The 22,414-nt window shown below is 38.4% G+C and overlaps 1 protein-coding gene across 1 annotated transcript in view; it reads right to left on the bottom strand.

The window, feature by feature from the left end:
- Nucleotides 1-335: 335 nt before the first annotated feature.
- Nucleotides 336-22,414, bottom strand: part of NPAS2 (neuronal PAS domain protein 2) — a 68,491-nt gene continuing 46,412 nt past the window's right edge. The window contains exons 15-21 of the mRNA XM_026707555.2: nt 21,813-21,951; nt 20,021-20,115; nt 12,373-12,507; nt 9,908-10,095; nt 8,281-8,370; nt 6,391-6,568; nt 336-619 (exon numbers count right to left, since the gene is read on the bottom strand). Coding sequence (XP_026563340.2) covers nt 449-619; nt 6,391-6,568; nt 8,281-8,370; nt 9,908-10,095; nt 12,373-12,507; nt 20,021-20,115; nt 21,813-21,951 — 996 coding nt within the window. The 3' untranslated portion in view covers nt 336-448. The remainder of the gene's footprint in view (nt 620-6,390; nt 6,569-8,280; nt 8,371-9,907; nt 10,096-12,372; nt 12,508-20,020; nt 20,116-21,812; nt 21,952-22,414) is intronic.

Genomic DNA, 22,414 nt, shown 5'->3' with positions numbered 1-22,414 from the left:
GTCAGAACACTTTCTGATCAAACTATTCAACTGAGTTTTCAAGGAAAAATGTACCAGTTAGCACACCAGGTACTGGTACATATAAGTATTAGTGGTCATTATTGCTGTGCAGCATTTTAGACTCCATCTATCAAGGTTTTCAGAATATGTGTAGCAACAGTATGAAAAACCTTAAATTAGTTACATCTTTCCTAGGAAAAGACACAGTCTTTGCAAACAGGTGTTACATTCATGCTCCCACATAACTGTGAAACACTCTTTGTAAATGGAATCCAAAACATCACAGTCTTATTATTTCATAGCATAACCACAAAATAGTGCAAATACCTGCAAAATGTTCCCTTTCCATTTTATTGCACTATTTCACCAAGGTCCTAGTATTCTTTATAACACAAACATTCCCCTCCCACTAATAAAGTTAAGTGTGCATTGACAGAGAAGACAGAATCTACTGCCGATGTGGCACGTTTAAATTTTCAGATAAACTCATGGTACGTCTGGCAGCAGGTTGGTGCTTCATTGGCATGTGGTGGTACTCGATACCCTCTTCTTGTAGAGAGTAGGGAGTCGCAGGCAGAGAATCTGCTTGTTCCCTGTGCAAAGAGCTTGCTGGCTGTACCTACATATAAGAAACAAAATGTAATGCAGTTAAAATGGTTCAATAAGTCAAAAATAATGAATTCAGTTTTTATTGCAAAATATGTGATTTTTACCTATTAGACTATATTAATCATGGTCCAGATTTGATACGATTATAGACCAAAGGCTTAATTAAACTGGAATTCTTTGATTTAATCGATGGCTTTGAAAGTAAACAGGGAATATGACTTTTGTTAACCAATGTCATCAAGGAATCTCTCTTAAATTCTATTTTGTATCAGACGTATTTTTCTACTATATTTTGTAACAGCTCTAATCTTTTTACGACAATCTTGTTTGGCATCAATATTTCAGTTTAATTGCCTTTTCAAGTGTATACACATTTGGAAAATCAGTCCAACTGAGTTCTCAGGCCTTATTACCTATATCTCATATTAAACACTTCAAACTTGCTATAAAAACTAAACGTGTTTTATGCCCAGTGATTGATAGTATCTATTAATAAACTTTATTATTGATAAAGTGGGTTCATATCACCTTCTACTTTAAGCTCACCATGAAAAAAATGACTTAAGTACCAGCTTACTGGCTATAATATCAAAAACAAAGTCAAGTCATCATTCTGGGAGTTCCCACGTAGCAAAAGGAAAAAACAAAAGGAACAAGGAAGTTATTATGATGCATAAAACAAAAGGAAGTGCACTTGACAAAGACAATGTGCTAAAGTCAAATTTAGAAATAATGACCTCATGTACGCTTCCCATTTTCCTGCACAATAATCACATTAAAACAGTTTGTTCCAGATAACAAACTAAGGGAGGTGGGTGGTTAAAAAAATATGAAAAATAAACAAACATATTGATGCTTGCATGATGTACATAAAACATGACCAAATTTTTCTATAGCTACACATACAGTATTGAAACTAATTTACAGTTAGCTTCCTCCTACGTTTAGAAACATTTGAACTAGTGGTGGTATTCAACTAAAGTTACCACCGGTTCGGTGGGCATGGCTTGGTGCGCTTTGCGTGCATGCACACTTTGCGTGCACGCGCACGCCTCCTGCAAGCCTGCACAACGGTGGTCACTGCAGCAGCTGCCGCGCGGCGCTGTTTTGTGCCGCGCAAAGCAGCTGCACTTTGAATTCTGGCCATAAAAGTGAGTACGGGAGCCTAGGCGGGCGGGTGGGCCAAACACAGAACAGTGAAGAGACATAGTAGTGCTGTTTTAGAAAAATAAATAAATCCAAAGGATCCTTCTTGTATGATAAATTACAAAATTAGATAGCTTTAATCTCCACTGCTCATCGCCACTACCAGCTCTCCAGAACTGGGCAGAATCGGGCAGAACCAGTCGAATACTACCACTAATTTGAACTATGTCTAACAGAGAATGCTTTTCTTTTTGCTCTCATGCTAAAATGTTGAACTATTAGTAGAATACTGTAAGTAAATGTACTTCAAAATTTTAATTGAAACTATTTTAAATCAATTGAAATCTTTAAATATAAAGGAGACAGTGTTTAAAGAGCAAGAATTCAGAAAATAAAATACATATTAACATAAAAGAAAAACTGTAATTAGAATAAGTTACTTAAGAGGTTTTTTTAATCCTTGCATCAATCAATAAGAATGGAAAACAACTACTATACCTCCTATAAACATAACAAAAAGCTATATGCATAGAAATATAGAATAAGGGAGTTCATGAATTACTTTTTTAATAGTTTTGCTCAAAATGCCTTTGCAGATGTCCTTTGGATTATGTAACATTTTTGTAGACATAGTAGTGCTGTTTTAGAAAAATAAATAAATCCAAAGGATCCTTCTTGTATGATAAATTACAAAATTAGATAGATTTAATAGAAAGATGGTATTAGAGAATATAAATAGTAAGCGTATGGATTATTCTTGACAAACTTAGATTTTTGCTCTCTGTTCATTTTTGTTTGATAAGAAAACTTTGCTTGAGTTCCTTTATCATTTAAACTGTATATAGATGTGGAATTATCTGAACCATTGGTTAACATTTTGGTGAAACAATACTTAAATTTTAGAAAGTGTTAATATTATTCAAAGTTACTGCAATATATAGAGGATTTTGGCTGGCAGTCATTATGAATATCATAGTACAGGCATTGGCTAGGAATTTTTCTACACGTCTCTTATTTCATCTGAAGATAAGAAATATTTTGATTACAATAGAATAAGCACCTGTAGTAGTATGTTGAACAAAGAAAGGGTATTTCTGAATGCAAACATCACAATATAGCAATTGGAATACATTATAGATGGACATAGGTTAAACCAGTGGTTCCCAAAGTGGGTGGTACCGCTCCCTGGGGGTATGTGGGATGCCTCAGGGGGGCGCTAAGAGGCAAGGGGGAGTGCTGGAGTCCAGCCACACTGAAAAAAACATGCGGCAGCTGTAGGTTTTTTGCAGGCACAGGAGATCAGCGCAGTGCAGCTGCAGGCAGGATTCACCCTTCCCATCCCAGAAGTCTTGCCTACACTGAACCGTGACAGGTCTCCACATGGGCCGGGTCAAGCCAGCTGCAAGGAAGGTCTTCCCAAGAAAGCGAGGTAAAAGCGCATGTGCCGCCTTGTAGTTGTGTCGCAGGAATTATGTAGGGCGGGCCTTTCGGCATGTTGAGCATTCTTGGTGGAGTTGAGTGTCGGGAGGTTTTGCTTGGTGGACCAAGGCTAGAAGTTTGTGCGAAGCAATGCTGGGGATTACAGGAGGTGGGACGGGCTCTACTCGGAAGTGGCTGCTGAAGGGGGGCGCTAAGAGGCGGCAGGGGGGCATTCGAGGCACCGGCACTGCAGGCTCATCCCATTTACTGTTGCACCAGAGCGGGGCAAGAGGCTCAATGGTGTCGAATGCAGCGGCGGCAGCACATTGGGAAAGTCACTTTGGCTTTGCTCTACTTTCCCAAAGTGCCGCCGCTGTCACATCCTGTCTGTCTGTCCATTCATCCAAAAGGTCTGCCTGCCTGCCTGCCTGCCTGCCTGCCTTTCTGTCTACCTATCTGCCTACCTACCAATATAGATCTTTCTGCCTACGTACCTACCTACCTACATATCTATCCATACATCCATCCAAAAGGTCTCTGTCTGTCTTCCTGCCTGCCTGCCTGCCTTCCTACCTATCTACCTACCAATATATCTACCTACCTACCTACTTATCTACCAATGTATCTATCTACTTACCTACCTGCCTACCTATCTATCCATACATCCAACCAAAAGTTCTGCCTGCCTGCCTACCTACCTACCAATATATCCATCTACCTACCTACCTATCTGTCTCTCTCTCTCTCTCTATCTATCCATCCGTCGGCCCTGCAGGCATATCGGGAAAGTAGAGCAAAGCCAATCAGGGTGGGAGAGAAAGAGAGAGAAAGAGAGAGAGAGAAACCTGATACATCAGACTGAAATGAGGCCTAGTTTAGATTGAGGCCCTTTTCCACATTGAAACATCTTTGGCTTCTATTAAAGGTTTCATGGATGAAACATGGTCAAGACTATCAGGAAAATCTCACACTTCGTTGAGGCTTTAAACAGGATCCATTGAACCAGATCTCCACCCTAAAAAATTACTTTTCCCCAATGTATTACAGTGCCAATTCTGAAGAAGGCAAAACCAAAATGTACTGCTAAATTACAAGAACACACACACTCCCTTCTAACCCTGCTGGAGCAGGTGATTCGACTAGAATAGATATCTCATTATCTGTCTCCTCCCTCCTTCTTTATTTCTTTCTTTCTGTCCCTTCCTTCCATCCCCCCTTTCTTTGTCTCTTTGTCGTTCTTCCCCCTTTCTCTTTCTTTTCTTCTCTCTCTCTCTCTCTCTCTCTCTCTCTTTCTTTTCTCTCTCTCTCTTTCCCTCTCTCAGGCTTACCCCATTGACTTGGTGCACCGCTTCACTCAGATTTGCTTGGACAGGTCCCTCCGGTGCAGCGGGCTCAGTGGGATGGACCTGCGGGGCCAGCACCTAGAACATGGCAGTGGCAGCACGTTTGAAAAGTAGAGCAAAGCCAGAGGTCAGTAATTTTTCCTGCAAAGAATCACAAAAGCTTCTAGCCTGTGCACAAGAAGGGACACACATGTCAATGCAGTTCAGCGACATAAAAATAAAGAAATACAAATAAAACAAATCAACAAGAATCAGCAAAGCATCTCTGATTAGATTCTATTCACTACTAGAATCTAATCAGAGATGCTTTGCCAATTGTAGTGTAATGACCTCCTCCAGCAGGGTTAGAAGGGAGTGTGTGTGTGTGTGTGTGTGTGTGTGTGCATAGCTGTCAAAACTCCAAAAACAGGTCAAGTAGCTCTGGGGAGGCCAGTCATAAATTAGAACACTTGCTAAACAACCAGCCATTAAGTGAGGACCACTTGTATTTGGTTTGCCAATTATCTGGCCACGCCCACTGAGTCACATGACCACCAAACCACACCTACCAGGTCATGTGACCAGCAAGCCATGCCCAGCCAGCAAGCCACATCAGCCAGTCACGTGACCAGCAAGCCACGCCCTCAAATTAGGTCACGCCCACAGAAATTTGAACCCCTGGGTGGGGGGCACCGAGGAGGAGTTTGTAGCACCAAGGGGGCGGTGGACTGAAAAAGTTAGGGAACCACTGGGTTAAAGATTAATATAAAAGACTAATTTAAATGAGATTGTGTTGATGCAATAAAAAAAACTCCAATTGTATCATACTAAAAAAAGATATACAGTAGGTCAAGAAAGGTCCTAAATGCAGTCAGGCATAATGTCAAATCAAACAACAATGAATATAAATAAAACTTGGGGTTCAACATATGGTATAAAATAGATATATAATATAACTCAAGAATTGGTATATGCAATAAGTCTGCTATAGGAATTATTTGTAAAAGATAGGATGCTTTTCCTGCATAGACAAGTAGTTCTACTTACATCACAATTGAGCCCAAAATTTATATTGCTAAGTGAAACATTTATGAAGTGATTTTTGCCCCATTTTATAACCTTTCTTCCCATAGTTGTTAAGTGCAGTTAAGTTAGTAATACGATTAAGTGAATGTTAATGGCTTTTGTATTGACTTTGCTTGTCAGAAGGTCACAAAAGGGATTCATGTGACCCTGGCACATGGCAACTGTCATACATGAGTCAAGTTGCCACATGAATTTTGATCATGTGACCATGGGAATGCTGCAATGGTCATAAGTGTGAAAAACAATCATAAATCCCTTTTTTCGGTGCTGTTGTAACATTGAGCAGTCACTAAATGAACTGTTGTAAGTTGAGGACTTCCTATACAGTAGCAACATGCCCCCAAAATAACTGTGTACTGGCAGATGTTGTCAGAAACTAATCTGATGTCAGTAATTAAGTCAGTAACTAATCAGTAACTAGAGCTTTGGTGGCCCAGTGGTTAGAATGCAGTATTGCAAGCTAATTCTGCTGACTGCTGATTATATCTCACCAGGCTCAAGGTTGATTCAGCCTCCCATCCTTTTGAGGTTGGTAAGATGAGAACCCAGATTGTTAGGGGCAATATGCTGACTCTGTAAACTGCTTAGAGAAGACTGTAAAGCACGGTGAAGCAGTATATAAGCCGAAACGCTATTGCTAATGGCCAGGCTCAATTTTAGCAACTCAAAAAGTTGCTTCCCCTTCACTGCTGTATAAAGAACAATGAAGAAACATTATTATTTTTTCTTAAAAGAGTTTTCTGTTGCCCCTGCAGCTAAAAGGACATTCAAATCAGATTTACATTAAAGTATATTTGTTCCAACCCACCTGAAGGTAGCATTGCTGTGGAAGATGTTGATGCATAGATTGCAAACATGAGGGTTGAGATGGTGATACTCCAGAGAATCCTGGGTGCAATCCTGATTGTCTCATAAGCACCACTGGTGTACCGTTGCTGGAAGTTTGTGCTTCCAAACCTTGGCAAGATTGTATTTTTTGAAAATACCTATGAAAAGAAACAGTCTTGTGATTTTCAGTTAAAAACTCTGTACGGCAAAATCTAAATTTTATTGATTATCTGTCAGGAGCAACAGATAAAAATATGAAGCATTAAACAACTAACCCTATCCATTTCTACCCTTTATGAAGAATCTGTGTATCTAAAATCCTTTTGGCAGGTCTCCCAGCATGACAGAAGCTAAGCAGGAATGACGGCAATGTTGTAAAGTCAGAAACTGATTTAACATTATGATACTTTTGTTTTGGTGCTAATGAGATGACAACTGGTTCTTCCCTTCAGAGGTAGAAGAGTTGGAAACTGGAATAGTATTTAAATTAGAAATTGAGGATTGGGGCAATACAAAGAAAATTAAGGAAAAATATCTTCAAAAGACTAAAGAAGAGTTGTTGTGGATGTACCAGTAGGAGACAGCTATTTTCTCCAGAAGGTTATCATAGATATTACTATATCCTGGATAATCCATCCTATGAAGCACATGTTTTCTACATAAACCTCTGGTTGTGACAGTGTCATATGCTGTTCAGGTATTGTTACAGACATAACTGCTATATGCAAGCTGTACAAAGGTTTCAGTTCCTAACTGGAACTGCAGGTCTGTTGGTGACTGAAATTGATAAGCCTGTTGCTAAGCAATATTTGCACTGGATGACTCTGTAGCAGCTTTACTTGAAGCTTTCCTGGGCCATGTGCCTCATCATTATGAATCTAATCTTTAACGATCTTCATTTTGTTCTGTTAGAATTTACATCTTGCCTGGATATATTATTCTGCCCAAACATAAACCTCAACTTAAAAAAAAAATTGCTAAAGCATGACTTCATCTCAGCCCTGCCTTCCCAGATCCATTCATCATGTGACAAAGACCATGAGGTGGACCATAGCTGTAGAAACCAGGAGACTGTGAATTTTGGTCCTCCCTTAGGCATGAAATCCTATGGGCTAGGCACTCTTTCTCAATCCTAGGAAGAAGAGGGTAATGACAAACCACTTCTGGAAATGTTGACAAGAAAATTGCAGAGATTTGTCCAGGTACTTGCTACAAGTCAATACTGAGTAAAAGACATGAAAAAATTACTACTTGTATAGTTCTATTATGGCAGCATATATATTTTTATATATCACAAATTAAGGCCATATCTAAGTATCAACAATCACGGAGCCAATTTACACACACAAAAAGATACTACTACATGACTCAAATAGGACAAAAATTAATCTACCTGGACAATTGGTTTTTAAAAGTTTAAAATGGGAAGTGGGGTAAGGAGGATGTGAACTATACAAATAGCTATCTTATTATTTATGGGAGTTAGTCCAGTGAGCAAGCACTGTTATCAAGACAAGAAAAATATTTTTTAAGCATAAGGAAAAACCTATCACCATTTTGCAGAAGCGTAGAAAAACAAAATCCTTACTCCAAAATTGCAGACCCATTAAAATCTTCCCTTTGGATTCAGAGGTCTGGTGTCTTTTTAGCCACAGAGAACACACATACACAGAACCATGGATAACAAGAACCACTTGTATGTTTAATGTATAGCAGGGACTGCATAAGGACTAAAACTGTTGTTCCATAACTACTGATTGCTTTGTCTATGTGGCATCACTAAATTAGATGTAGTTTCATGATTTAATGGTGAATGCTGTTTCTCTCATACATTTTGAAACTTCCCCACCAACAGTTTCAGGAGACATACTTTTCGCTGTGTCCAGCTGCATCAACATCTGTCACCCTTGCATGACAGGATCCAGGCACCATTGGCTGAACAGGTTGACTAAGTAGCAGTCTAGACAACCAGAAATTAAAGAACATATTTAATGCCAGAACAAATAAATTGAACAGAGGGAGGGAGGGAGGGAGGGAGGGAAGGAAGGAAGGAAGGAAGGAAAGAAGAAATGAATCTTGGATTTGCATGTTAGAAAGTCAGTAGGTTAATATCTGAACATTATGCAGTCATGTGAAACAGAGCATTGTGAATAATTCTATTACAGAAAGTGCTCAACTTACAACCATAATGGAGTTCAAAATTGTGTGATTAATTTATGACCTTTTTTGCAGTAGTCATTAGGCAAACCCATTTTTCGCAATGCATGTTTTTTTGTCAGAAACTGAAAGTAAACTCTGGATACCAGCAAAAAAATGCCAAAAATCATGGTCACACAACTGTGGGATACTGCAGGCATCCATAAATAGAAGGCGATTACCAAGCAACCAAAATGCAATCACATGATTGCAGGCAGGATGCAACTGTCAGAACTTTGAAATAGGGTTATAAGTAATTCTAGATAGGTCTATCATAACTTTGGACAATCCCTAAGCAGCCAGTTGTTAAGTGAGGACTATCTGTACAGTACTCTGCAACTCACATGAAGCAGCTCTCTTAGATCAAGAAAGCTGTGACTTTTGCAAGGGTTGTAAAGTTGCTTAGAAAGCTGATGCTAGTACTTTCTCTAGGTATGCGTGTATATATGTCTATATGCACATTTGTTTTGCTGTTGTGCATTGTGAAGCAACTTTTATTGTGTACTGTGAAGCAACTAAAATACAACTCACATATTTTTGGCAGATATTTTTTCTGTTTCTATATCATACAGTTATTTTTTTAAAAAATGCATGTCTATGTATATCTGAATTATTTATTAGAGAGCACTCTAAAATGAGTTTAAAGGAATATAAAATAATATATTTTGCATATAAAAATTAGATGAATTGCTAATGTCAGCTTATAGATCAAAAATAAAAAATGTATTAATGAATTTCTTTGTATATGTTTCAATATATATAATTTCCTGATATAACTTTGGTATATGTCACCAGAAATATATATAGAATATATAACGTTTTCTTAAACTTATGTTGGAAATGTAATCAAAAAGGAAATACATTTTACATGCTTGGTAGACATGTAGAAAGCCAGAAAATTTTGGACTCAATTACATATAATAATTCAGGAGATTTTTAAAATTCACATCTTTTGCATTTTTGTCTTTGCTCCTTTCTTCTTTTTTCCTTCTAAATATTAGTTCTTTTTAGTTTTTATTTTTTTAAAAATCTTCCTGCTGAAAGAATATAACTTTCTACATATTTATGATTTTTACCTGTAGCATCACTTTTATAAAAATGAATACCTTTTCTATGCTCTGCATAGCATTGCTTACCATGAAATGAAATAGCAGGATAGGTTATGCATGTAAGTCTATTATGTCTGTTACAGTAATAATCTAAACCTCTAATAAAATCTGTAACTATACTACTGCAAATAAAGATGGATATTTGTCTTAAAAAAAAAAAAGAAAGCCACACACTTATTGCAATTATTTTACCTTAGTTGTCGATCATGGCCCATATCTGTAAGGCTGTGCTGGAGGCTGCTATCCTGTGAAATAGCAGGAGATGGTGCTATAGCCAAAGATGGTGAGAGCACTGAAGTATTGCTCAAGGGAGAGGTTAAATTGCCAGAAGAATTACAACTCTCTTGAATCTCTTCTGAGGTACTCACAGATTTCTTATCCTAGAACAGTTTAAATAATAAGGTGCAGTGACTCTGCCAAAAACTTTTGTTATTTTGAGGAGTTAAGGGACATAATTTGATTTCCCCTTCATACTGAGAAAAGCCTGGAAGCCTAGAGCTTATTCTGAGCCTGTTTTTCATTTGATTGCTGAATAAAAGAGAAAGGGGGAAGAATGGAATCTTCTCATAGCTGCAAAACTATGGGAATCTCAGACTTTGAATTCCCATCCCAGAGTCATGTGTCTCTGAGTCAAGATCAGGTCTCATGACCGCAGCAGAAGTCATGGTACCAAGTTTTGATAAATACCCCAGGGTTGTTGTTGTTTGTTGGGAGCTTCTGAACACAGCAATGGGGGCTGCGGAAACTGGTTGCTCGTGGGGTGTGTCTACTGTCATTATTTAGAAGATGCTCCTGACAGCTTATAAAAGATTTGGGTATCATCTTGCTTGGTATGCATGCTTTTTATATTATGCATTAAAATCTGTTTGCCTGTGCTAATAATAAAGGTTAAGATCTCTGTATTTATTGGAGTCCTCATTGTCTCTGGATCCAAAAGAACCAACTGTCTGGGCATCTGTTCACTGCCCTGGAATTTAGCAAAATCAAGTGTAACAGAAGCAACCAAAAATAAGTATTGGGTTTATTTCACAGTGCAAAGATAATACCAAAACATGAATATTTTCATAAAATCAAGTTCTTTCTCATAGGTAAACCCAAGTGGAAGAAATTTGCCACTGCTTTTTCCCATACCAACTTTTTGTACACAGTAATGGGTGGTTTCTTTTCCAAATACTAGCCAAACAGATCCTGCTTAGTTCTTTTCAGATCAGCCATGGTTAGTTGGCATTGCCACCTAAAGTGCCATTCTTTCTCAAAGAAGTCATTACACTTTGTGGATCTCTTACAAGTCTAATGTTATAATCTGGAAGTAACACAAAAATATCACTATTTTCCACACAACACGAGAGAACTTTATTTCCCTGCATAGTTCCATGTTGCTGCTAAGTTCTAGAAGTAAAGACAAAGAAGAAAATCTAGACCTACTGGAGGTTTGCCGATACAAACAAGGACAATAGGAAAACCCCATTTCTGTATAGTTTAAATGTCCCTTTATAATGGAAAAAATTATCTAAGATTTGTACAGGTGTCAGCTTTCCTGCATTGGCTGCCAATTTGCTACCTGAGCCACCAGACCACCAGACAGCCCCTTCTCCTAAGAAGCGGAACCAAGAAGGGCCTTTTCCATGGTGGATATTCCTGTGAAATATCATCACTAAAAGATAAGATTGTCCACCATTATGACACTTTTTGCAAAGCCCTGAAGACATGGTCCTTCCAACAACCCTGAGACCTCCAAAGTGATATCGAGCCTATCAAGTGGTGATTGATAGTTTGATTATTAACATCAAGTGGCATTTGATTGTTGTCATGAGGGTGTATTGGTTTTTTTGTTGGGGTTTTAGCCTTCTAAGCCTCCTAGACTCACTGAGAGTACGCATCGAAAGTATGACTTGGGGGTGGGGAGGAGCTTACATATAAATTTTCTTAAATAAATAAACAGCACACCCAATCTAGTATTTAGCAGCAGTTTTCTTAATATTATCAAATTAAATACTAGAATTGCATGGCAAATTGCATTATCACACATCTGAGGCTAGAACAAAGGGTTTTTTCTTGAGAACATATGAAATCTCTTATTCTAAATCAAGTTCAAGTTTAAATTCAAATGTATTGTATTTTATTATGAATTATTTTCTATTTATTCTAAAACAGATAAGATGAATAATTAATAATTAAGAAACTGCAAATCTCTAACAAAGCAAAGCTATAGAAAACAGGAAAGAATGAAGTTACTGTAGATTGACCTGGGATAAAGATCCTTTGTGAGCAACTATGCATGCAAAACTCTTAAGATCAAATATTAGAATACTGTAGGAATCAATGTAACAGTATATTCAAGAAAGAATTAAATATATAGGATTTATTAGAAATTTATTAGTAAATGTTTCTTCCTGAAATTATATATATATATATATATATATATATATATATATATATATATATATATATATATATATATATATATATATATATATATATAACAGTGTGTATATATACATGTGAATATATGTGTGTATGTGTGTTTGTGTATGTGTCATCCATCAAATAATCTCATGATAAATATTGTATTCTGCATATTTTTCACTTCAGTAACTGCAACTTTCTGGTAAAATAATTTGTTTAAATAATACATTACTTTTGAGTATTCTGCTTACCTGTATACCAGAATCTTGTACCATGCAAAGCTGTTTTTGGATTTTCTGTAGCTCTTCCTGCTGCCACTGAATGTTGGCTTGCAATATACGAGTCCGCTGCTCAAGTTGGTTCTTGATGGTTTGGAACATAGTAAACTGGGCAGAAATAAAGATTTCTGAGTCTCTTTTTACTAGGTTTGGTCAATATCATGAAAGCTGTGGATCTCAAACATGCATCCCCTTCTGGTCATTTTTCAGGGACTTACAGTACCTCGTGGGAAGGAATTGGCCAGCATGGGAGAATAAAGTGGGCCTGGGTTTATCAAGCTCAACTGGACAGAGTGTTCTGTGGGCTCAACCCTGCATTAACAGTTTTTGGAGCCCGACTTCTCTCCATAGTTTTGCCTAGTTACAGCTGGGGTAGAGAATGCAGCTGTTACGTGGACAGGACAGAGCAGGCATGGCATTTTAGCACTCCTGGATGAACATCAGTATTTCAATCTTGGCAGCTTTAAGATGAGTGGATTCCAACTCCCAGAATTCCCCAGAATGAAGTCCACCTATATTAGAGCTGTCGAGGTTACGAAAAACTGATCTACATTGAGATTACTGTTGTCAGTGCCATTCAACTTGCTATTTTTGGCACGGAGAGTTTGGTCTGTTTTAGAGGGTTTTTTTTTTCTAAATTTGATAAATTGATGTGTGGTACAGCATGTTGCAGTGCTACTAATATCCGGTACTTTTGGCTGCTAGACACATTTATGTTAACATATTAGGGGCTTTCAGTGTACACAACGTATGACCACAATTGATTCCAAAATTTCTGTTGCTAAGTGAGACATTTATTAAGTGAATTTTGCCCCATTTTATGATCTTTCTGGCCACAATTGTTAAGTGGATCACTGCACTCATTAGGTTAATGACATGGTTGTTAAGCTGATTTCCCCATTGTCTTTGCTTGTCAGAAAGTCTCAAAAGATGATCACATAACCCTGGGACACTGCAGCCGTCAAAAATCTGAACCAGTTGCTGAGCGGCTGAATTTCGATCATGTGACCAAGAGGATGCCGCACCGGTCATAAATATGAAAAACAGTCATAAAACACTTTTGTCACTGCTGTTGTAACTTTGAACGGTCACTAAACAAATTGCTGTAATTGAGAACTAGCTATATTAGAGCCCTCAAGCTGACCCTCACATAGCACTTCATTTTATTTGTATTTATTTATTTATTTTGTCAAATATGTATTAGATAACAGATAAAAGAATAAACATGATTATTAATACAAAAAATGGATACGAATAAAAAGGGTACATTAAGACAGGGACAATAGGCACATTGGTGCCCCTTACAGACTTCTTAGGAATGGGGTGAGGTTAACAGTAGACTGACTGGGGGGTTGGGGGAAGAAACCATTGGGTCAGGTAGTGTATTCCAGGCATTGGCCACTCTGTTGCTGAAGTCATATTTCCTGCAATTGAGTTTGGTACAGTTTACCTTAAGTCTGTATCTATTATGTGCTCATGTATTGTTGTATATATGTGTGTTTATATATATATATGTATGTATGTATGTATGTAGGCAGATATCTATACATACATACATACATACATACATACATACATACATACATACCTGCATATACAGGTAAAGCTCAAAAAATTAGAATATTGTGCAAAAGTTCATTTATTTCAGAAATGCAACTTAAAAGGTAAACTTAATATATGAGATAGACGCATTACATGCAAAGCAAGATATTCAAGCCATGATTTGTCATAATTGAGATGATTATCACTTACAGCTCATTGACAAAATTGACAGGCCAACCCCAAGACTCCAGATACAAACCCATAAACACGGACCCAACCACATATCTGGAAAAATTAACCAAGAAGAAAATTATAACCAGCCACCTGAGCAAAGAGATCCAACAGACAATCATCCCAAGAGAAAAATCTTCCAGATGCCCCAAACTATACGGTCTCCCAAAAATACACAAAGAAGGCATACCTCTCAGACCCATAGTCAGCTCCAGAGGAGCACCACTACAAAACCTAGCTAAACACTTAGCAAAACAGCTACACCCCCATGCTGAAACAGCAGCTTCACATGTACAAAACTCATACTACTTCTTGGAAATGATCAAAGATCTACACGTGGAACAAGAAGATCTGCTTCTAAGTTTCGACGTGGTTTCACTATTCACTCAAGTCCCCATAAAAGAAACTCTTGAAATCATCAAAAATAAATACCAACCAGCTAAACACCTCATGGAACTAACAGAACACTGCTTAACCAACACATATTTCATATACAAAGGACAAAGATACAAGCAAACTGAAGGAGCCCCTATGGGATCACCACTGTCACCTGTTATTGCAAACCTGTTCATGGAAGAATTTGAATCCAGAGCCCTGGCTAATGCCACCCATAAACTCAAACTATGGTTAAGATACATCGATGACACATTTGTGATTTGGCCCCATGGAAAAGAAAACCTAAACAATTTCCTAACACACCTAAACAGCACACACCCCAAAATCAAGTTCACCATGGAAACAGAAACAAACAAACTACCATTCCTAGATGTACTAATCTACAAAAAAACATATCGCACACTAGGACACACCATATACCAGAAGAAAACACACACCAACCGCTACCTCAAAGCCCAATCCCACCACCACCCAGCACAGATAAACTCCATGGCTAAAACACTAATTGCTAGAACCAAACACCTGGCAGACAAGACACACATAAAGACTGAACTATGCACCCTGACTAAAGTACTGACAGCCAATGGCTTCCACAAAAGCAAAATCACTGGCTTGATCCACAAAAACACACTGAGACATAATGGAGACCTAGAAGATGAACAGACCTATGGAACAGCTGTCCTGCCCTACATAAGAGGTACTACAGACAAAACCAGTAAGATACTACACAGGCATCACATCAAGACTGCCTTCAAAACAGACAGAAAAATAGCAGCCATCCTTAGAAACCCCAAAGATAAAATTGACCTGGAAAACCAAGGCATATACGAAGTCCCCTGTGCATCATGCCCGGCCATATACATTGGACAGACCAATAGAAGAATAAGTACCCGCCTGGATGAACACAAAAATGTAGTAAAAAAGCTGGAACACACTTCCTCACTAGTCCAACACATGAAAGCCACAGGTCATAGCATCAACTTCAATGGCACCAAAACCCTAGCCACTATAGAAAACCCCAGCCACAGAATTATCAGAGAAGCCATAGAGATTGAAAAAAGACCTGAAAGCATGAATAGAAGAGATGATTCCACCAGACTGTCAATTATTTGGAAGCCTGCACTCACAAACAAAAAAATCTCCACACCACTAGCCAGGCAAACACCTGGGCACAAACAGATCCTCCTGATACCTCCAGCTCAAACAAACCCAACCAGGCACCCAGATGAAACCTAGCTTCCTAACAAATGATAGCCGTCCATTTACTCGGAGCCAAGCTGCACTCCAATACAGGAACACAATGTTGCCAGCCAATCAAGACACAAAAAAGCCACAAAACAGACAGAAGATATTAGAAACACCAATCAAGCAGAACACAGCAAACTCCAAGACCAATAAACACAGACCAAGACTCCCAACCAATCAGGATGAAGAAAAAACCATTCTGGCACAGCAGTAGGCTAGCCCCAAATTTAAAACTGAAACAACTGTAAAAGTCTGACTCACAGACGAACACAATACAGAAGCCTGATGATGGCAGATGAGATTCTGCTGAAATGTTGCTACAACTTTAAAAGCACAGCTATAATGACGTGGGAAAATACCCAAACAAAGCTGAATACTATCTATATCTATATCTATATGTTCTGTCGCACCTGTATCCACAGGTGAGAATCTCAAGTTACAGAGTTCAAATACTTTACGCAAACAAAACCAGAGACAGAAGATTCAATTGCTCTGTTATCACAGTCCTTTGGCAATCCTCCTAGAAATGTCTGGCAATTCTGTATAGTTCGTAAATCACAACGCTGTAATCAGACGCACTTCTTTCCAAGGCAAAATCCACTTTGTTTCCAGCAAAGATTACGAACTCATACACTCCCTTATATCCTCTGAGAGAGAGAATGTCAGTCTCATTAATTAATCCTTTGCTGGACGTCTCTTTTCTAATTGAGATTGACGTCTCAATCTTCTCCTAGTTCTGGCATCCAGCCAGCATCCAGCAGTTTCATCACCGCTTGAAGCCTCTGACACACTTTCCTGATTAACAGTTAACACCTGAGGTGCAATCAGGGAGGGAGTTCCAGAAGAGGAAGACGTCTCTGAAACTTCTAATAAATTAGGCTCATCTCTCAGATTCAACTCCTCCTCTTCCCCCAGACTCCTCTCAACATCGCTCAGCAATGCAGGCTCGAATCTCAATGCCAGATCTTCCTCCTCACTCGAGCCTACATCTGCTGACTGACCTGGTTCAAACCTCGGAGGCACAACATCTATATATCTATATATCTATATCTATATCTCTATCTCTATATATATGCACTGCTTAAAAAAAATAAAGGGAACACTTAAACAACACAATGTAACTCCAAGTCAATCACACTTCTGTGAAATCAAACTGTCCACTTAGGTAGCAACACTGATTGACAATCAATTTCACATGCTGTTATGCAAACGGAATAGACAACAGGTGGAAAGCATAGGCAGTTAGCAAGACATCCCCAATAAAGGAGCGGTTCTGCAGGTGGTGACCACAGACCACTTCAGTTCCTATGCTTTCTGGCTGATGGTTTGGTCACTTTTGAATGCTGGTGGTGCTTTCACTCTAGTGGTAGCATGAGACGGAGTCTACAGCCCACACAAGTGGCTCAGGTAGTGCAGCTCATCCAGGATGGCACATCAATGTGAGCTGTGGCAAGAAGGTTTGCTGTGTCTGTCAGCGTAGTATCCAAAGCATGGAGGCGCTACCAGGAGACAGGCCAGTCCATCAGGAGATGTGGAAGCGGCCGTAGGAGGCATCAGGACCGCTACCTCTGCCTTTGTGCAAGGAGGGACAGGAGGAGCACTGCCAGAGCTCTGCAAAATGACCTCCAGTGGGCCACAAATGTGCCTGTGGCTGCTCAAACGATCAGAAACAGGCTCCATGAGGGTGGTATGAGGGCCCGACGTCCACCAGTGGGGGTTGTGCTGACAGCCCAACACCGTGCAGGACGTTTGGCATTTGCCGGAGAACAACAAGATTGGCAAATTCACCACTGGCGTCCTGTGCTCTTCACAGATGAAAGCAGGTTCACACCGACCACATGTGACAGACGTGACAGGGTCTGGAGACGCAGTGGAGAACGTTCTGCTGCCTGCAACATCCTCCAGCGTGACCGGTTTGGCAGTGGGTCAGTAATGGTGTGGGGTGGCATTTCTTTAGGGGGCCGCACAGCCCTCCATGTGTTCGCCAGAGGTAGCCTGACTGCCATTAGGTACCGAGATGAGATCCTCAGACCCCTTGTGAGACCATATGCTGGTGCGGTTGGCCCTCAGTTCCTCCTAATGCAAGACAATGCTAGACCTCATGTGGCTGGAGTGTGTCAGCAGTGGCATTGATGCTATGGACTGGCCCGCCCATTCCCCAGACCTGAATCCAATTGTGCACATCTGGGACATCATGTCTCGCTCCATCCACCAACGCCACGTTGTACCACATACTGTCCAGGAGTTGGGGGATGCTTTAGTCCAAGTGTGGGAGGAGATCCCTCAGGAGACCATCCGCCACCTCATCAGGAGCATGCCCAGGCATTGTAGGGAGGTCATACAGGCAGGTGGAGGCCACACACACTACTGAGCCTCATTTTGACTTGTTTTAAGGACATTACATCAAAGTTGGATCAGCCTGTAGTGTTTTTTTCCACTTTAATTTTGAGTGTAACTCCAAATCCAGACCTCCATGGGTTGCTAAATTTGATTTCCATTGATAATTTTTGTGTGATTTTGTTGTCAGCACATTCAACTACATAATGAACAATGTATTTAATAAGAATGTTTCATTCATTCAGGTCTAGGATGTCTTATTTTTGTGTTCCCTTTATTTTTTTGAGCAGTGTATACACACACACACTTAATAGTAATTTCATTTTGAGACTGCTGGGGTAACTTTCCTAGATAACTCATATGCACAGCACAGATAGATAGTTTTGTACAGCAAACATTCATATTTATAACAGTGATGAAAAAGTAGCATTGTGATGAATCCTTGCATTTACAACCATTGCTAGTCTGTAAAACAAAAGACAGCTTAAAGATGAGGATTACCAGTATCAGGGAAGCAATATATTTTAATATATAGGCTTTACTCATAATTCACCAATAATCTTTAAGACATTTTTAATACACCTTGGTTTCTTAAGAGATTTCCCCTAGAAATTCAGGTAGTGCTCAACTTACAACCATTCATTTTGTTGCAGGATTCAATCGTTCATTGGGAGCACAGGTTTTGTTTTCTGAGCTTTTGGGCTCATGCTGGAGATCATCTTCAGGAAACTTCTTGGACGCTCGGGAGACAAAAACTCTTGTCCTGGTGAATGACCCAGACTGGATCCTATAACATTATCCTCAGACACGTATATTCGCCTTCATTCATTCATTCATTTAGTGACCGTTTGAAGTTACAATGGCACTGAAAAAAATGATTTACAACTGGTCCTTACACTTACAACAACTGCAGCATCCCTATGGTGATGTGATCAAAATTCAGGGACTTGGCAACTAGCATGCATTTACAATAGTTGCAATGTCCCGGGGTGATGGGATTTGCATTTGTGATTTTCCCAGCCAGCTTCTGACAAGCAAAGTCAATGGAGGAAGGTGGATTCATTTAATAATCATATGATCGACTTAACTGCAGCAATTTGCTTAAGAGCCTTTCTTAGCAATGAAAATTCTGGGTCTCTATCGCACCCATAAATTGAGGACTATCTGCATCTTGTTATGTAATATATTTAGCTATTTTTATCCCGCTTTTATTATTTATTGTAAAATGTCTTAACTGTAGATACATTTCAGCTTTTGCATGATTTTTCTCAGGTAGGAGAACCTTCCTTCTTTGAAAAATAATATTTAATACTGAAATATGGACAAGTAAGCTTTGTTCCTTTTTCTTGAAAGTAGAACTAGGTTCTGTGTTCTTTTTACAACTTGGATCAGCCAACTAAATTACCTCCCCACCTCCCATGAAATAAAATTGTAAAATGTAATACAATTTGGACTTTGTTATACATTAAGAATTAAAAAAGGGTCCAAGTGCTTTTATCATTGTTACAGCGTTTATACATTTTTGTAATTGTTCACTTTGTGTTCCATTGGATGGCGCCAACACTAGCAACAGAGTTCTTGATGTCCAGATGTTTCTATCCATTTAGCACTGGGGAAACCAATGGAAAAGAAAACTCCTAGGTGTAGCAAAATGAGTTGGTTTAAAGGGCAGGACACACTCAGAGAAATACTTCTTGCCAATGTGATGAAAACTGTTATTACACAATCTTGCAAATTCAATTAAAAATAAAATGTTTACATAAACTTTATTTTTCCTCCTTGTTTGGAGCAGATTTGTCTTCATATGTAAACTCTAAAAATATATCTTAAAATGTCAACAGAAATGTATACATTTATTGTTAAGTCTTACTTGAGCTGTACCAGGTAGGTTAGACCTTGATTTTGGTAAGTTCTGCTGTGATCTTTGCAGTGAGGAAGACTCTGGGATAGGCTTTGTTATTGTAGCTGCAAGATATATTTATAGTAAAATCATTATTAAATGACAATATTTAATGTTTTTACACACACCCGCATCCCCTACATAGCCAGCTATACAGCAAATAGGCCACATTGCTCAAGCAATCTGATTGAGTCAGAGATATCCCTAACTCCATTCTCCCATCCTTGATCCTGCCTGAAATTATCACAGGCAGTCCTTGCCATTTGCTTTTAAAAATACATTTATGGTTTAATGCTGAACTGAGAATAAGGATGTGCTCGGTTTCTTCTTGTTTACTGCTGGGTGAGAAGACATAAATTCACAAAAGAACTGAACAGAACTGAATGTGCGGTGTGGTGGCAATGTGTTAGAATGTAGTATTGCAAGCTAACTCTGCCTATGGTCAACAATTCAATCCTGACTGGTTTAAGTTGACTCAGCCTTCCATCTTTCTGAGGTTGGTAAAATGAGAACCCAGACTGTTTGGGGCAATATGTTGACATCTGTAAATCACTCTGTACTGTACTGTACTGTACTGTACTGTACTGTACTGTACTGTACTGTAAAGCACCATGGAGTGGTATATAAGTCTAAGTGTTATTGTTATTAATATAACTTCATTAATTCATTCAATTTCTATAACTGTGCAACCCAAGCAAGTAATTCTAGATGACTTACATGGCCAATATTTATTATTTATTTATTTATAAATTTATTATCTATTAGATTTATTTTCCATCCATCTCACCTCATTGCCTGAATTTAATAGACAGGGCCATTTTTAAAATCTTTGTCTGCAATGTGTGCAACTTCCATATACCTATTACTTTAATGATCTGGCAACTTGCATGGCCTTTTTAAAATAACAAGTACTTTAAAATAGTACTTCTTAAAGGCCTGTTCCTTTGTAAATCTCTAAGAACTAGCTTGAAGCCTCATTCATTCTTTTGCTTTATTTATTTGCAACTTTTGAGTTTATTTATGTGAAAGATTCTAAGTAATTGTGAAAGCAAAGGTGGATTTGAATTTTGACCAATTGTTACAGAAGATAGGAATCAGAAAGAAAGACAGTTGTAACAATATCACAGGTAGGGGCTGAGTGTTTATTATCATATGTTTGGTTACAATAGATTATCTTCTTATGTGTTTGGAATATTTTCATTTAGCTTTCTTTTGGAGTAAGATAAAATTATCTTTAAAAAATTGTAGTCCAAACTTTTATAATAATGTTCAACTTAAAATATTTGAAACAAATGTTTTACATGGTATGACTATTCATTTTTCTACCACTATACTATCGTAACTTTATAATACAAATATGTTAGCATTATTGAAAAACATTCTGAGATACTCTTCATCCAAATATTTTAATCTGTACTGTTGACTTGGTTCAAACCTCACCTCAATCCAACTTAGTAAATAGCTTTATGGAAGCAATGTAGCTAAATATAGGCAATAGACAGGCAATCTAATCATAAGGGCCAAATGATTATTACCAGGAGATTTGATGTGACGCTATGATGGTCAGTGGTAGTCAATGATATATAAAATAATAAAAGAAAATCCTCATGTTATGCATTGTATTATAGTATATTAATTTAATCTTTCAATTTTCTTTTATACAAATTATATTATCATCTTTATAATTTCTCCTATACTGGGCCAAATAATACATTTCAGTTCTTCACTCCAAATTAATATTTTGAGAAAAACCATAACTTACATGCTATTTCAGGCAAGGATGAAGGCAAAGATTTTTGTAAACCTTGAGAAGACATAGAAAATATCTGGCTGTTGAGAACCGCTGTGTCTAATTCAAGTGATTTAAAATGCTGTTGAGGATTCAAATCTGGGACATTGTCCTTCAAAATAAAGCAAAAGTATTTATCACGCAAAGTACAAATGTAGACAGAAAAATCTTGAAAGAGTGTGCCAGGGAAGAAAGTATTAGCCACGCACTCTTTTGAACACAACACTTCTGTAGCATTTCAGAAGTGCATATAGAGCTCCAGAACAAGAACAAGAATCACCCGAGAATCTATCCTCCCTTTGCATTTCAAGCATGCCAACATGCTTCTTCAAAATGAAAAGGTGATACACAACAGGTATGTATCAAAATACACATAGGTCACTGCAAGTTACTGTAGACATGCCCCAAGTGGTTGGCAAACCCATGATGAAAGAACCACATGAATTTCAGAAAAGCATTTTTGCAGTTCTCAGGAATAAAAATATAATATTGAAAACGTAAATTCCTAGACAGACCAATTAAGGAAGGGTCTCTTTGCTTTAAAGCATTTCCTACCCAAAACATGGAGTAAGTTT

The sequence above is a fragment of the Pseudonaja textilis genome, chromosome 8 (genome assembly GCF_049901715.1).
Source record: "Pseudonaja textilis isolate UNSWEBS1 chromosome 8, rPseTex1.2, whole genome shotgun sequence".
Lineage (NCBI taxonomy): Eukaryota > Metazoa > Chordata > Lepidosauria > Squamata > Elapidae > Pseudonaja > Pseudonaja textilis.
Note: the sequence above shows the minus strand (reverse complement) of the source record. Positions and strands in the feature narration are given on the sequence as shown.